Source organism: Ischnura elegans, chromosome 9 (genome assembly GCF_921293095.1).
Source record: "Ischnura elegans chromosome 9, ioIscEleg1.1, whole genome shotgun sequence".
In the NCBI taxonomy this organism is placed as follows: Eukaryota; Metazoa; Arthropoda; class Insecta; order Odonata; family Coenagrionidae; genus Ischnura; species Ischnura elegans.
This window is the reverse complement of record NC_060254.1, coordinates 43975020-43993208: the sequence shown is the minus strand read 5'-3', so window position 1 is coordinate 43993208 and position 18189 is coordinate 43975020. Positions and strand designations below refer to the sequence as shown.

The window sequence follows — 18189 nt, the reverse complement described above, 5'->3', positions numbered from 1 at the left end:
TGGCAGTGCCAAGTAACTCCTGGATATCAGTTTCTGCATCGCAAAATACGAACTGTTATGTCAACTGCTTTATTACCAATACTACTCCACTCTGCTGTATTACAATCACTTACAATAGCAACTTCGCAACCATCAACTAATAACAATAATATTACAACAATACACAACACGAACTACGTAAACAGCTACAGTAACGTTTGATATTTAATTACTGATACTGTTTTTGTAAGGGAGTGGTAGGTGGGAGAATATGAGGAGAGAATTGTTGAGGTAGGAGAAAATTGTTGAGGAGAGAGAAAAAAGTGAAAGTTGCTATAAATAAGTAGACAAAAAGAAAGAGGATTTGGAACAATTACTAAGGTCTTTAAGTTTCACCACGAGCCTACAAGCTTTCATTTGGAAGCACCAACTTCGCTCGTGATCAACCAGTTACAATAGTCACACATGTAACATTTGGCTAATCACTTTGACCTATCTTTAGTGTTCGCCTACCGTATTTAAACTCCTCTTTAAATTCACCGTTCAGCTCGTTTACTCCTTGACTCGAAGGTCTATTATCCTACTGATAAAGCAATATAACAATTCTCCATGTTTTCAGTTACGTTAACGGCAAAACGTATTGCTTCATTAAAAATGAATACTTAAAAAATGATGAAACATTGATTTTTATCCCCTAGTCGTCATTCTATCCATTTACTGTATTCTCTATCTGCTCCTTACCTGTTTATTGAGTATTTAGGGATCGGCCTAGGATTTGTCTTCCCATATTCATTTCAATTCCATTTCACCTTCTCCAAACTCCTCCATACCCACATCTCCCAATAATATTTGGGAATCTTGTAGGAGTAAAAATGCATATAATTCGATTGCTGTTTCGCTGCAGCATTTTCGTCCATTACTCCAACGCGCGACGCATTTATAAAGTTTAATACATAGTATTATCTACTTTATACTGTATAATATCATCATACTATCAGGATTCATAATATCTTATTTTTTATGATTTTTATGGTTACGGAGACGGGGTGAAAATATAAATACCCCTTTTCCCTTGACGACGCCGCTAATAATGTAATTATTATTCCAACTGCTGAGTAAAGCATAGCATGCATCCGCGACTTTAATTTTACAACCTATCAGGGACATTACTGATGTGATTTTTGAAAAAAGAGATTTCATTTTGGCATTACGCATCTTTACTAGATTTTATGCGTTAAATTCAAAGAATATATAAACCGCGAGGTATTAACGTCGTCGTAGGAAGGTAATGAGGTGGGCAATGTAAGTTCAAAACAAAAAATATTTTTTAAACAAATAGCATTACATTAAGCATAATAATTGACAATACTTACTCCAAATTATGCTACGATTATTGAGTACTAGTCAAATTCCGTCGAGATTCCATAGGCGCCGAATATACCCCAATTCTCAGTTTCACATGCCATTCCATTAAGCACCACTAAGGAACATTTATGGCTAACACAATACCGCCTGCTTCGAACTACGTACGACCTTATTATGGCGCCACAAAAGGAGAAACAAGACACGTGTGAGTATAGCATAGAACCTCACAATGCCATGTTTGTAAACGGATTAAGTGACGTACACAGAGCGTTGACTCCACAAAGGCATCAGACACGCCTAAATGGACCATAGCAACGAGACAAATATTCTCGTAGCAACGCTGCTACGTGGAGTCAGCACGGTTAAGGGGTTATTTCTGGAGTCGCGCATGTCAGATTGTCAGCCACTATAGCCGTTCTTGACTACGTACTGGAAAAAAGCGGATAACCTCCCGAGGTTCTGCCGAGTCTGCAAAATAAACATAATTTTCGGATAGGTTGTTGTTGGTAATAATAACAAATAAGTCGCATCATTAATAGAACAATATTAATCACACAATTTTAGAGGAAAATTTGTCAATAATAATTTTTAAATTGAGACTTTAAAAACTGCATAAACTTTTTAAACATCATTGCTGCATAATTTTTTCCGGAGAGTTATCCTAAGAGTCAGGACAGTCTAAAATGGTAATAAAATTCACGTTGATATTATGAAGAGATAGCTACTCTCTCGAGGCATAACGTCAAAAATTGTGAAGTAATGCAAAACTGGGACTAAAGGTAGTTTCAATACATCCCTACAAGGACAAAATATTCAATCATAAGTTTTCAGCAATAACTTTTTAGAAACTTAAACAAAATTTATCAAATTATTTTCATGATTTCTATGATGTTACGTCATTTACTGTCGAAGATGTATTACATTAAAGAATCGACCGAATCTTTATTGAACTATAAAATACGGCGATTCTAGCGAGACTGTGTGGGGTTTGATCATGTAAATGTAGTCATTTTGAAAACCATGCAGTTATTGTGGAGTCTGATTTCAAATTGCCTCCTTGCTGAGCTGGTTCCAAATTGTTTCACCACGGGTACTCCATATCATTTTCACTTTTTTCCGAAGTGTGTCTCAAGTTTCCACATTCGTTTTGCAAAGTTTACCTTGATTTTACGAAGGGACAGTAGCAGTCTCGTGACGAAATCGTGGCGTAGATTTTACGCTACCCTGAAGAAAGAAAAACTCAACGCATCTGACCCTTCAGTAATGTGAACAGATGAGTTCAAGCAACAAGCAGCACACGTAATTGAGAGGGATATTCGCTAGACGATTCAGAGGAACCGCAGACGGGATAATGAATGAATGAGCCACATGAATGGACAAGCCCGGCGCACTTTCACCATCGACCGCTATTCTCTCGTAGTCTAAACGGTTCTCGCGGCTGACCGCATCATAAGCATGCACGACGCGTCTATTCCGACTTGACCCGAGCTTCTTCGCCTCACCACTACCAAACTCAAGAAAACTGTCTTCTCTTCCATGACCAATCCCCGTTTCACCTTCTTGAACGTAAAGTAATCAATGTGACCAAGCTTATTCAGTTAATCTTCCAAACTTCTAGTCAAAATATTTGAATCCTTCATTATTTTAACCAGGGATGATAAGTGAAACGAAACGAAAATGTTTCGTGTCGACCCGGAGGGAAACAAAAATACGAAGACTAGGTTTAGATTCGTTCTCGCACGAAATTAAAATCACCAAGGAGTTTAGTCAAGTGGTTTAGTTTCGTCCCGAGGCGAAACTTTACTCCCGGGAACGAAACGACATTAATTCATTTTTTTTTAAATTTATTGCCTTTATTTGCATATACAAACTTGGTCCTTCTAAGCCATATGGCTTGTCAGAAGGTTCCAGTTATTCAATACAACATGTAAATTAGCATTTAAATCGTAAATTAACTGCTAATAGTTAACTTTCGAGTTAAAAGTTGAGTGGAGGGGTATAAGAGGGAATAGTTACGTTTGACATACGTGTACAGAGGTAAAAACATTGAGCTTAAAAATCGAATTGCCAGTTTGCGTTCACCGTTCTCCCGTATGTGGTAAAAATATGAGTGCCCCATACATATAGTGGCGGTAGGACGACCCTCAACTTCATTCAAACATACTTCGTACTCGATGTGTGGGTCGAAACTAAACTGAAGGTGAAGCACGTAATCTCTGCGGTGCGAAACATTATCTGCGTTTCTTTTCGTCCCAGACTTTTAGTTGAGTTTGGACCCAAAGTAGTTTTGACTCCGATCTCGTTTCAACCCTAAATTTATCTCCCCGGGTTTAAATCTATTTCGTTTCGTTTCTACATTTCGCCCCTGAGAACGAAACCATTGAAATTTTACTCGTTCTGACTTTCGTTAAGTTTCGATTCCCTTAATTGATTTTAACCCTTCCGTGGCGGTACGAGGTACTTCAGGACCCGAAAATCACAAATTTTTGGGCAATAGATTTATCTTGTACCGTAAATTATTATGTTCAATTATTAGCGTGAAGTAATTGTAGTTTTTTTTTAACAAACTTGCTGAATAGAGTAGTGTTCTAGATAGAGATTTGTTTCAGGGCTTATCAGGAGGCATTCTGACATATTAGAAAACTGAAAGCTACTAGAAATATTCCACAAATACTACAATGTCTCTGCCATCAAATCGAAACCCGCTTGAAGAATCCTATCGTTAATAGACATAAAAATGGTAAATAGCAATTTTACCCATCGATTGCATGTTCAAAAAATCGAATGCTTACCCATCGATTACATGTGAAAAATCGAATGTATCAATTAGTTTTACCATAGAAGTCCTTTGGGAGCAATATGTTATTCTCTAACTTCAACTCACATAAATCGATTCCAAAACCTATAAATTAATAAATTTCACATACTTCGTTTTTTACATCATTGAGAGTTAAAAAAAACGAATGCATATAGATTTACATTGGACCCAAAACTTTTACGCGATTGTACTCCAAAAAGCCACTGCAGGCATCCATGCCAATATGCCGAACATCATTTTTCCCAATACCACCTTGCACGATCACCAACTCTTCTTCCGCGTGGGTAGAGACGCCTTTGAAGAGATGATTACAGATACCGCATAGCCGCACGAGATGGAAAGTGCGTATCAAGTTGTGTTAACAGCAGGTAAAAGAGAGCGCCGCCGCCACAATTTTAGGGAGAGATTGCGTTTCCCTTGAGGCACACACGAAACCCTTTAAGGAGTGGTTTGTTCTATCTCATCCTTCCTTCCTTCCTTCCCTCTCCTGAAGGAACACTTCTCCTTCGTTCGGCGTGATACGTCTTCCGCCCAGGATACAAGGGAGAATCCCCGCAGGCACTCCATAAATCCCCCCACACGCACCCTGCGGTCACCGCTAACACGCCCTGGAACCCTTGCCACCGCCCAAACCTGCCTACCTATACATATATACTAGGGATGAGACGATTACAAATGTCAATTCTCGATTCCACCGATTCTCGGGCGCGGAATCGGAATCGAGAATCGATCACCTAAAGTCGATTCCAATTCCTGGAAAATAAATATTTTGAAAATAGACCATAAGCTTAGGAAATAAAGGCTGCTACACCTCTTATCCATTGTGCACTGTGCATTACTGTGTTAACAATTAATGCCTGAAACCGTTAAAGTTTTTATCATTTTATCGAAACTGAGGTTATATAACTAAAATACTGATTCGCTATTTAAAAAATATGTTTTTTTAAGTATAACGGGACTAGCCACGGTGATAACTTTTACGGAGTCACCCGCAATGCACAAATTGTGTGAAAATGATTTTTCTATGATTTTTCGTTTAAAAAATATACTTTTTGGACCACTTAATTTTTGGAGATTCACTTTGTTATTTTATTCCAATCAATTGTTTAATTTTAATGACAGCAATGCTACCGCTACAAAGCAACATCCCACCTGTTAGTATGAATAAGAATCAATGGAATAGGCGATCGATTTGAAAGAATCGAATCGGAATCGAAAAAAAGTGGAATCGACTCATTCCTAATATATACACACCCCTACCTACTTTCACCTTCCATAACCGCACGCAGTTTCGCACGCTCTTCCTCTCCCTCCCTTCACTCCGCTGCGGAGACCACGAAAACGTGAGGAAATGCCGAAAAGGGTCGTTATACCCCCGTGCGTATCAGATCGAAAAGGTGGCTCCTTCGTATGAGATGCCTGGCGCGGAACGGAAATCTCTGGAAAGTTGCCATAAACTTTCGAATGCGGATGGGAAACGTTGATGTGGTGGGGGTAATGGACCGGATTTTATTTTGGGAGACTCAGAAGTAAAATTACCTCAGGTGGTTGAGGCTGTAATTGCTTTATTCCGAGGGTTGATCTTAACCATTTTCATAACTAAGTTCTTCATATACATTAGACCGGTGTTTTGTGTAAGGAAAGATGTTTGTAAATTGTGGCTTTATGACATTGCAGCCCATTTTACTTAGCTATCAGTACCCAGACTCTTGAAATTTTTCAATTTGAACGTTTACCTGCAGTTTTGAGCACAGGTGGGATCATTTTTATGCAACCAAATTATTTTGGTTTCAGTTTAAAAAAATATTTTCCAATAATTTCCCACATGGGATATCAGTAATTCATTTTAATAATTATCCTAAGAAATAATGAATATAAGCATTTCTATTCATAAGCTTTTTCCATATTTCTAGCTAACTAGGGGAGACCAAGAACGTTATGTTCCAAATTTGAGTACTTACTGTTTTTTCGCTTGGTCCAAGATGGCAAATAGAAATGGTAAACCATCGTGCATGCCCACACAACGAAATAAAGAAGATGGCTGAAGGCAGAAAAGGACCAAGGTTTTTCCTTACTATTATTTACTCTTCCGTTTTCAATTTTTCACTATGCTGCATAATAAGCTAACTTGTTTGAGTTTATCAATAGTCTAAAACAATGCCACTTTCGCAAAATCCAAGTTAAGAATTGTAAATTTTATAACATTTAAATGAATTAAGGGAATTGAATTTTATCACCCTTCCATGCAACCGTACAGTCCCCGTGACTTCGGTACAAATTGCACTCAATTAATACGGCGAAAAATTCCGTAAACTCCAATTAAGCTTCTTCCCCGGAACCTAATTTGCGGGCGAAAAAAAAGCAATTAGGGACTAAAGACCTTTTTGCTGATAGAAGAGAAAAAAAGGGAGGTGCGCATATATTCCTGAATTAAAATTCCATTAAACTCACGCCTCTTTCTCTCTCTTTCTCTTCCTCGTTAACACCCACCTGCGGAATAACTTCTCGCACGCGTCCTCTTTGCTTTAATCGAATCTTTTCAGTCCCCAGCGAAAAATAAAGTTTGCCCTTTCAAAACACGGGGCAACTCTCTCACAGAAGCGACAAATATGTTGTCACCCTTTCTAAAATAAATCAGTCTTTTCAAAGTTTTCGTAGGACCACTTGTAGAATGCTCTAACTTAAAAATTCTAACTAATACCTACTTTGTAAACCTGATGCATAGCCAATTTTTTTTTTAATAAAGAGATACACATACAGCAATACTGCCAATTTAAAGTGCACTTATAACAACAAATATTAAATAATTAAATAATAATGATTTGATTACAAATTTAAATAGAATAAAAAAGAAAAACAAACATTTATCCGGCTATCTAGTCATTTATGCGATAAATATGCTAATGCCCGATGAGTAAAATTTTTTAGTGTCAGACCAAACGGATCAATATCACTGGGCAGAGTATTTATTAAAAGGGAAAGCCTATGGAAAAGAGAGCGCTTAATTACAGATAGCCTGGGTGTAGGAATGTGGAGCAAAGAAGTAAAGTTAGTTATCGTAGGATTGTTATTATAATAAAGGGAAATCAACAAAAAAAGACTAAGACATTAGTTTGAAGCAAAAGAGAGGAGGCTAAGACGAAGATTAAACTAGGAAAGCATAAGCTTGAAGAGATGAAAGAGTTTTCTGACTTACGGGAAGCCGAATTACCAACGATGGACGAAGCAAGAAAGAAATAGTCAGAAGAATAGCGCAGGCGAAGAGGGCTTTCTACAAAAAGAAGAATATTCTTACAGCTGAGAATACAAGCATAGAAGCAAGGAAACAATTCATCAGATGCTACACATGGAGTATGTTTCTCTATGGAAGCGAGGCTTGGACGTTGACAGCAGCAGAGGAATCAAGAGTGGAAGCATGTGGTTCCACCGAAGAATGATGAGGATAAAATGGATTGACCGTGTAAGTAACGAGAAAGTGCTAAGAAGAGTGGGAGAAAAGAAAAGCCTCCTAAAAACCTTAAGCAGAAGACGGGACAACTTAGTTGGCCACATTTTGAGCCACGACGGCCTGGTGAAGACAATCGTAGAAGGACAGGTGGAAGGAAAGAAGGGTAATGGACCGCCCCGAATGAGTTACATAGGACAGGTTATGAAGGATGTAAAAGAGAAGAAACACGACGCTATAAAAAGGTTAGAGGTTAGGAGAGAGAAATGGAGAGCTGCGTCAAACAAATCCTAGGATTGTTGACTACTGATGATGATTATAAAGTGAGCAATATTGACTTTAAAATTTTCCACAGAAAGTCTACACGAGCAAACAACTTCATATGTATTACTCGTACTGAACGTCAATTTCATTAAGCGAAGCTTTCTTTTACTCTGGACCCAAAATTCACAGCTGTTAGCCAAAAATAATCAAAGGGAGTAACAGCATATATACCAGCCTACAGGATGTGAAATTCTGGCTGTTTAGTAATAATTATATTTTTAGGGTATCTCATAGAAGCATTTTCAAACCATACTCTTTTCATCATTTAGTTAATTGATTTCAAGTTTTAGTGCATCTGAACTGTGAATTACTAATCGAATCTTTTCAGTCCCTAGCAAAAATAATATTTTCACTTCAAAACACCGGGTCATTCTCACAGCAGCGGGAAATGCGTGGTCACTCTTTCAAAAATAAATGATCACTCTTTTCAAAGTTTTCATCCGACCACTTATAGAATGCCCCCATTTAAAAATGATGATAATGTTTCATGAACCTGATTCATAGCCAACTTTGGTCCCAGTATTATTAAAACGGGAGGAAAATTTGACTTAAACTTTTTCCATACTACGATCATATAACCCAATCGGTAAATACATATTGCGTCATTCTGGAGGGTAAAACCCTCATGTTAACCCCCATGCCGTTCACTTGCCCCTTATCGTTGATTTTTTCATTATCATGACGTAATTCCACTAAATTGGGCAGGCAACGATTGAATTTATCCCAAAAATTATAATAAAACAATCCGTCATCTTTACAAAATTCGAGGGCTATTTTTTTCATCCCCCAGACGTGAACAGAAGACGAAGTGATTAATTAACAATTATTTTTGTTAAATATTGAGCACATTTTTGGTGTCCTTTCGACATAATCACCTCGGCGATTGATGAATTGGTCGAGCCTGTGGACAAACTTTATGATACCTGCAATGCAAAAACGCTCACCAATCAGCCAACCAATCGCCCACCGAATAAAATCCGTAGTCCAACGATACGAATACGAAATCTAGTAGCCCAACAATACGAATCCGCTCAGCTGGCAGTGTCCGGAGCATAAACGCTATTCTTGATTGATTCGGTGGGCGATTGCAGAGCGTCTTTGCAGTGGAGGTATCGTTTATTTACACCCTCTTCATAGAATGCTGCCGTCAATGACTTCCAATGAATGCTGCCTTTGTACTGAAGTTCATCGCCCTTTTGAAAACGCTTCCCTCTGGACCACATCTTCATTTCAGCGTAAACATGGAAGCCACACGTTACTAAGTCGGCATTGCACGGCGAATGATCGAAAATGTCCCATTGAAATTGTTCAAGGAGCAGTTGAGCTGCATCAATGCTGAGATGGCGGGCGTTGTCATGGATCAGAACACTTCCAGAAGTCAGCATGTCCCTTCTATTGTTTTGAATGGGAATGGACGTAATTATTCACTCTGTTCCACACCCTAGCCTCAGTGCGTTGAAAAAATTCTCCTGACATAAAGGTCAAGATCTGTCAATGCTGCAGCCATTCGGCGAGTTTTCTGGCTGTCGCTCCGCAGTGCACATTTGGCGGGAGAATCAAATGAGACAGTGTAGGTAATGAGATTGCTAATAACCTTAGACTAACAACTTACGGTTAGAAATTACTTGAGCGAGTACTGCGGAGGACCCGCAGTAGCCGTATCTACTGCACCCGCCTGCCTTTGCTGAGCGATCGGAGGTTGAAAAAAACGCCCTCGTAGGTGCAACGGAAATCAGCACGATTCGTCAAAAACTGCTGCGAGAGAGCACAGGGCATTACACAGATTTTGACAAACTAGGCTGGCTTCCGCTAGAGGCCTGGAGTATACGTGCTAGGCTTAGATTGCTTGAACAATTAAGAACAGATATCTTCCAGAGCAAAGCAGTTAACATTATCTAAGGACGTCATTATATTTCGAAGTCGACAGAAACCAAGAGTTAAGAGAGTTACTTGTCGAACGGATAGGTAGAGGAATTCGTTTTTCCCCCGAGTAATAAGGAATATGATAAATTCTAGGTGAAACTCCGGAAGCAAATATTGTAATTCTTTTCTTAGGCAAATTTCTTGCCTACTATTCCAGTGGTCGCGGGTTTGAATCCCGCCTGAGTGGATTTTCTCCCATCCAGGGCACAGATGTGTGTGCGTGTGTATAACTTAATTGTAGAATAGGGTTGTAGTATAGCCCTATATTCGGTTCCATAATGTAAGTTAATAGGTTCGTAGTGTAATGTCAGATCTTTGTAATTGTTCCAAATCCCTCAAACTTTTTGCCTCCTTATTTCTAGCAACTTTCACTTTTTTTCTCTCTCTCTCTCTCCTCAACAATCCCCCCTATTCTCCCACCTACAACTCCCTAACAACAACAGTATCGTAGTTCGTGTTGTGTATTGTAATAATGTTATATTTATTAGTCGATCGAGGCCAAGTTGCTATTGTTAGTGATTGTAATGCAGCAGTGTGGATCAGTATTGGTAATAAAGCAGTTGGCACAACAGTTCGTCCTTTGCGATGCAGAAACTGATATCCAGGAGTTCTCTTTTCTGTCACTTTCTTTATGGAGGCGACTTCGATGGTGGTGTGCTGAATAAAATCGAAATTATTATTATTATTTATAAACGGCTGATGTCTTGATACCATCCACTCACATCTCTAGAGGCGGCTTGCGGTGTAGCAGGTTAATATAGATGTACAGTAGGAAAAGTAGAGGATCCTATTCAACTATGCGCTACAATTTTTCATATGGGATATCACAGTAATTAAGTACATCAATCAACGTTCGGAGCGAGAAAATTTTTTAAAAAGAATGACTCACCATCGGTGTTGATAGTCGACACGTAGGTCCAGTTGAAGGATTTGACGATGTCCACCAGAAGTTGCGCCTGGAAGTAGTCCGACGGAACGACACGGAGAAAATATTCGAATCTCGACTTGTCGCTGAGGTCCCGGCTGGTAGTGCTGTAGCCGATTTGAGGTATGTGGAAGAGCTGCAGAAGGTTTTGAACCTGCAAAGAGCGAACAATACGTCGCGCATAAGGGTCAAATTGTTGCGTAAAGTGGCCAATGTTTGGCTTTCACAGCAGGCGACGTTCAATATACGTAGCGATGGACAAAGCCGGTTGTTTCAATAATCTTGATCACAATTCACCATTATGAATGGTCGGTCATTGGGCACCAACATGTCAATCACGACTGATGTCAATCGTAACTGATGTGACCGATATGAGTGTTACCAAATTACGCCACAATATTCTTTTATCATATCATGGTGTGAATAACAAAGGCTTGAAAGTATATTAGTTGGAAAATCGGCATTCCCTTTGATCGCAAAGAGGAAATTTCCAGAAAAGATTTAGAAGTCAAATATAACAGTTTAATTCTACTTTTTAATGCTATTAGTTTCATAAAAATGTCTATGGGGTTAAAGGGGATAATCTTATCGATTGACGTTCTCCGATAAGGCCGTAGTAAAACCACTGCGTAGCGTTGCGTGACACGGAGTCAGGCTGGTCTCGTAATGAAAGGATTATTGAGCTGGAAGCGACATTTTGCTCACGCAACACTAGAGTCAAAAGGCGCCAATGCATGGAAGATCCCACGAATACGAATAAAAATTAAGCTCGTTCTCCATTCTGCGGGTAACAAGCGGATATACGCGAATCGCGAAGATCCCTACACGTTGCTTATTCTGCATTTCCGAATGGATATGAACGGATTTAGAGAACTGTTGAGTCTTAAATGAATCGTTAAATAAATCATTCAACAATTAACAACAGCATTGATACGATGGAAATGGACAGTTCTCAAGGAAGTGAGCCATTTACGTGAGCGGTTACTAACTTATTACGGCCAATTATTGAACTTCTGAGCAATATGCCGTATTTAGCTAATTCTGAGAATTAAATAAAATTTCAACTAAGATTCTGAAATACAGAATAATCTCCCTGCATAGGTTCTTACACCTGAAGCTGCGTGCACTATTTATTTATTTTCTACGTAACATACAGTTCCTACTCTGAACGCATTACCTATCTCAGGGACGCTCCCAGCTCGTTCATGGTGTGTTACGCTAATTGCAAAGCAAACAACTTTTCAAATGAAGGATCAATTCATGCTCATTTTTTAGCGATTTCAATAAACATTCATTCCCCATAGGAGATTGTAGGTGACATTTATAACAAATGCGAGAGAGTCAAAGTCAAGCTTTCAAGGAATGAAGTGACACCGCAATCGCTGTGACTGAAACTTCAACTTCTTCTCTCATGATGTGTCATTCCTACGTCTTGCTGCGACGATAAAAATTTAAGAGTAGATAACTTGCGTGAATTTTAACTGTAGGCCTATTGAATTCATGTAATCCACTTACCAAAACGTATAAAAGGTGAATCAACCTAAGCACTCCCTCCTGCTCAACTATAGCCAATCCAGAACGAGTTTTCGACGTTTGTTTACGGGGCATGCTCGTAAGAGTATTTCTTTACTTTTCACTACACATAATACGCTATAATCACAATAGATAATGTCTCACTACATAAGTATAGGAGACTGAAGGGGCAGTTCTTCACATTTTATTTTTTATGCTTTACGCTTTCCATTTAGCGGTGGATGCATGGGAGCAGTTTTTCAAGAGTTAATGGCATTACGGTGCTCTAATTTTGGTATTCAAGGGGCTGGCCTCGGAAAATCCCATATCAAAAGAGTAAATCTGAAATCTACCACTCGGATACGGCGCCCCACTTCATTTGTAGGGATTTTTTTTTACCCATGGTGTATAACTGTGGGCGTATCTCTTGACGATTATGATCGAATGGTTTCTGGGATTATTTCGGACAATCGCGGCCAGAGAAGTTATGGAAAACTAGTGAAGATCGGACTATTTTATTCGTCTGAGAAGGTGAAATCTATGTAGTCCGAACGAGCCGAGACGTGGTCCCCTCGGTACTTTTCGTTAATAGCGCAAATCATTTAAGCTGTCGATCGCCGCATCCAAATTCCATAACATACCCATAGTAGCCGGCCCACGAGAATTACAAAAAGGGGAATGGAGAAAGATGTGTCGCTTTCCCAGAGAATAGACTGAATAGGGTATTGTATGTTCGAAGATTTTCGCGGCGTTTATTAGATGATCTCTGCATTCTATTCGGGTTTTCACCGCGTCCGTTGTGTTTTGGCGACAACAGTTTGGCTGACATTGCAGTCAGCGTCTTCAGGTCGAAGGATAAGGTTGAGGTCTTTCCTACCTGAAGACGCTGACTGCAATGCCAGCGAAACTGTGGTCGCCAAAACACAACGGACGCGGTTAAAACCCGAATAGAATGCAGAGATCATTGAATAGGGTATTCTTGGGTTTCCGTCCGGGGATAGCGTCCATTTTCTCTATTGTTTCGAGGTTCGACTTATTAGAGAAATGAGCGTCCTCATCCAGTTGGGAGCCCAAGAAAACTTTATCAATTAAAAAAGAGGACTGCTATAAGTTTGAGAGCTAACCTGGAGAGCGACGGAACTGGATCCGGGGCCCACGACTCCGATCAGCGGCTTCCTCTGCGACCGCGCCGACTTGCAAGTGGCGGCAGCCGCTGCGTCCTTGTCTTTCTTCTCGTTTCCACCGCGCTCCCACGGCTTCCACCACTTGCTGCCGCTGCTGCTCTTCGACTTGCCTCCCTTGTCGTGTCGCGGGGGAGGCGGCGGTGGCGTGGCGGCCGCTGCGGCTGCGATCGCCGCCTTGGCGTCCACCAGCGCGGCCGAATCCGAGTCCTGAACAGCGATGGCATCACGGATGAATTCGATGCTCTGCCTCAAGGCGATGGGCGCGTACCAGCACGAGTCACGGATCTCCACGCCGAGGGTGATGTTGGGTAGGAGGTTGGGGTCGGCATTGATGGCCTCCAGGGCCTGAGGAACGGAGCAAAGAACAACACGAAAGATTTGATTCTACAGTTTTTTTTATGTGTGAAGGTAGGTTAACCTGTAGTATCTTCCCTATCACCCCGGCCCGTCTCCCCTCCCTGCATGGAATTCCCTCTTCATTTCACAATGAGGCCCATTCCATTTCCTCCAATTAAAAAATCCGCAATATCCACATTTCATGATCCTTAATTTTCCTCCTTTATAATTTAACCAGAATCCAATTCTCTCTTAAATAAAATAGAGCAATATTACCATTTTTAGGTTATTATTGTTGCAATTTTCATCTTCATAATTATTATTTATATATTTTACCGATTGAGGGAGGTTTTAATTGAGTATTTAAGAAGTATTCTTGTAGCCTATTCATATGTAAGACTGACACAGCAATATTGCGTACCCCACCAAACATTATCTCCACTAATCTCCGATATTAAAAAAATTACTTCTGAACCACTTGGCTTCAGAGTCCTCCTATGATATATTACAATATTTATTCTCATCGATAAAAAGTCACTTAGCCTCACTTTAATGATTTTTCGTGGCTCCTAAATGTACAGCAATAATAAAGAAATCCGGTAATAGCACGCAAGCCACGTGACACAATACCATGCCACCATTGAGACGCTATAGATATGTGTGGCTCAATGTAGAGACGTCACCCACTTTTTACCAATCCTTACAATTACAGTACAAGGATAATTCTAAAAATGAGATTAATAATACAAAATAAAAATAAAGTTTTACAAAAGTAACGTTTGTATCGCGAACTAAAAAGATTATAAGTTAATTTTTGTTCAATCAATTTTCAATGAACTTCAATGTCAACAAATCTGTTGTTATGACAACATCATTCTCGTTTCCTTAAATTATCGCAGCATCGCTATTGGTTTTGGTAGCCATTTTTTTGTAAAATTATCCAAATTTAATTTGAATTCTGAATAATAATCGATATATAGTTAAAATCACAATTAAAGTGTTAGAATATTTCATTGCCATCTGGTTATGAGTTATCCTGAAAATTTCAGCTAAGTAGCTACTCGAAAAGTTGGTTGAATTTGAGTTGTAAGATTTGACCCGGACAAGATGACAAACGGCGAAGCAAGTTTTTGCAAATGTTATAAAATTGAATACCCACCATGAAAGTCGCCTCCACCCTCTGAATGCCGTACAGCTCCCTCACCTCGCCGCACTGGAGCCTGCCGCCCGCACCAGCCGCCAGACTCCGTCCTCCCTTGGGCGCCTGCTTCTGGTTCGGCTGATGGTGAACCGAGAAGAGCGCCCCGATTGTGAAGTCCCCGGGCAGGACAGCCGGCACGTTCTGCCTGATCTTTCTCGAGCTCTGCGGCCGCATCACGGTGGGGACTCCGGAAGGCCCTTGTTCCGCTCCCGGCTCCCCGGGACGACCCTTCCCCACTTCCTCCTGGAGTCCGAAGTCCCCTCCGCCGAAAGCCTCGCCGTCCGCGTAAAAGTACCCCCGGGCGACGCTCGCGAGGGCCAGCAACCAGAAGGTCGCCCGTATGAGGGGCGTGAGGGCGCCGGCGCCTCGCCGATCCGGCGTCATTGCTCTGGGCGCCGCATAAAAACCACAACTATCACAGGTCTCTTCATTCCACGGTATAATGAAGTTCACACAACACGGTACTTATGTGTAGAAAAAACGTCACTAACTACCGGAGATGTACTGTTCTGGCAGAGGGATGTCAAGAAATCTCAGCATACGGGTTACAAAAGGTAGGCAACAAAATTTCACCGATCCCAGTGGTGCGATGCCAAGGAAATGCCGTACCAATTGTACCTAGAGTGAGAAATAGCCTTTCGCCCACTAATTGCACAAATAATATCACAAGAAAACCCTGCCTCCTTATTTCACGGTTGAAATGGAGTTAAAAGTTCACTACAGCAGCAATTGTTTCTTCTCTCTGGCCAGCATAATTGTACTGAAACCGGCGGAGCGATGCCACGGAATTTCAGTAGCAGCTGCACCCAAAGTAAGATTTAACTTTTTTCAACATATTAGGTGCGAGGAACAGCAAAGGAAACGCTTGCATCTTCGCTCCACGTAATAGAGTTCGGAGCACACGATTGAAACATATACATCACCACCCACTGTATCTGTACCGAACTGTCTGCCTTCACCTGGTTGAGCAACGCTAAGAATATCCCGTGTCACTGTAGTAATACATAAAGCAAGCCCTATTCTCTCGTCCACCTATCTCCCCAGGAAAGGTACAAGGAATAACAGCCTCTTCATTCCAAGTTGTGAATAGTTCATGGCACACAACAGGCAAAAATATCACTCCACATATGTATTGACTACGGTAGACCAATTTCAAGACAATCCAGTAGTATGTGTTTACAGAATAGGCACTTTCGTTCACTTCATAGGCTAAGAGGAACGCAGATACAAATTCTAGACCATCAGGTCAGGTACAGAGCGGAAGATGTGAATAAAATAATTGTGCCCACACACGCAAGTCCAGGAGAGGTTTAGTAGCAACTCATTCACAACGATACTATTCAGAGTGTGTTAATGGCATTTGCTGAAAACCCTGCCCTGAGACAGGACAAAGGAAGGAAGACTTGCTTTCGCTCTGATTGGTCCACATCTACTGACACCACGAATGTAAGGCGAATTTCCGACTGATTATGTACATACTAGAAGTATGCCAAATGTCTTCAAAGCATGGTCTAATGGGCCAATAGCCACCTACTATTTTTCACAATGGGAAATTTATAGAAATAATTTGCGATTTTACTAAAAGAGACATTTTAAGAGATTTAAAAACCTGCACTGGGATTGGAAGATTGTTTGGAATACAGCTACACAAAAATTGTTCCACATTATTTATACCATGAAAAAATAATTTTCTCTCCTTTCACTAGCAAATCGCTATAGGGAATAAGAGAAATACAACTTAAAACTTAACCATGTGACTTAAAACCCGTGGTCTCTCGAAAATAACTAATTCCAATGGAGTAGAAATTATTGGGCTGTAAACATCTTCCTACCTCCAAACTATAATCTCAATATCAACGAAATTATGTTTTGTTATTCTGGTTTCATATTGAGCAATATAAATGTCAAATGACCACGGAATCGAAAGGCTCCAAGGCGAAAGTATTGACTACTGATTTTAACACACCAAAATTCTGCGTTAAGAGCATATCATTACCTACAACATATCTCCCTGTATGTACACTTAAAATTGTTCAAGATCTCATTCATAAGGTCATAGGGACGCGTAAAAAAATCCAATTAATGCTAAGCCACCATTAATAAGTAAGAAACTCCTCACACAAAACTAGCGCAGACGGAGCTTGAACTAAATGCTTTTCTTGAAATCAGATATTCCATTTAAAAGTATTTGGCCACGGAGATCACCATTAAAATAGGAGAAAAATAATCACACACAAATTCAGTATAGTGTGGTGTTCCGTTCACTATAAAGAAGATTTTTATGTTTCACAGGAAGGGATTAAGATAAAATTGAAAACTGGACCTTCACCAAAAAAAGCTTATTTGAGCCAAAATGAATATTCATCACATCTAAACACATTTGAGCATGGAGGAAGACCTGTATTTTGTCTAGGGACCTCGGGAGCCTCTTCCCTCTCCCAGCGTGGAGGGCGATTAAATCATTGAGGATTCTCTGGAGTTAAGGAGTGTAACCCTGCATCTAATCATGGGGAAGGAAGTCACGTGGAGTCTCTTGGGATGTTGCGCGGAGAGGTGGCAACCTCCATCGCGGCACCCCTCCGTGCGGTGCCAACGCTGGCCGCTTCCTCCACCAGTCCAGAGGGAGAATGTGTATTCTACAGCGCCTGCGGACTCAAGGAAACCATATCCCCAAGATATTTCACCACCTGCGAAGAAATAGACGACACTGATGAGCCACTTAAGTCCGTAATGCGTCCCTTGTTGACGCTACCTCGAGAACAGCAATGAATATTAATGGACATGTAGCTATCTTAGAAAATGAATACTTCTTTTTACCCTCAACTAATTATATGGTCATATTTATCTATGTTTCATACCATGCTATTAAGTCAGTGGCGGATCTATGGGGGGGGGGGCTAAAGAGGCTATAGCCCCCCATGGATATCCAATTTACACCAGATAGAATGGTAATTTTTTCCGACCCCCACAACTGTTGGAATTTTTAACCCCACGTAGCCCCCCCTTTGTCCCTATCCTGGATCCGCCACTCTATTAAGTTATGTGTTAATTACGTAATTTATGACTTAAGCTTACGCGGACCATTTAATTAAAATAACATATGTTTGTGGTGAGAATAAATATGGTCTAAAAGACAGCTGAAGTCCGAAACCAACGGTACAATTTGAGCTGAAAACA

The 18189-nt window shown here is 40.4% G+C and overlaps 1 protein-coding gene across 1 annotated transcript in view; it reads right to left on the bottom strand.

The window, feature by feature from the left end:
* The window catches only part of LOC124165654 (metabotropic glutamate receptor 1-like), a 396224-nt gene extending 378521 nt beyond the window's left edge, over positions 1-17703 (bottom strand). Inside the window, exons 1-3 of the mRNA XM_046543129.1 lie at positions 14971-17703; positions 13416-13820; positions 10744-10933 (exon numbers count right to left, since the gene is read on the bottom strand). Coding sequence (XP_046399085.1) covers positions 10744-10933; positions 13416-13820; positions 14971-15396 — 1021 coding nt within the window. The 5' untranslated portion in view covers positions 15397-17703. The remainder of the gene's footprint in view (positions 1-10743; positions 10934-13415; positions 13821-14970) is intronic.
* Between the last annotated feature and the right edge of the window lie 486 nt (positions 17704-18189).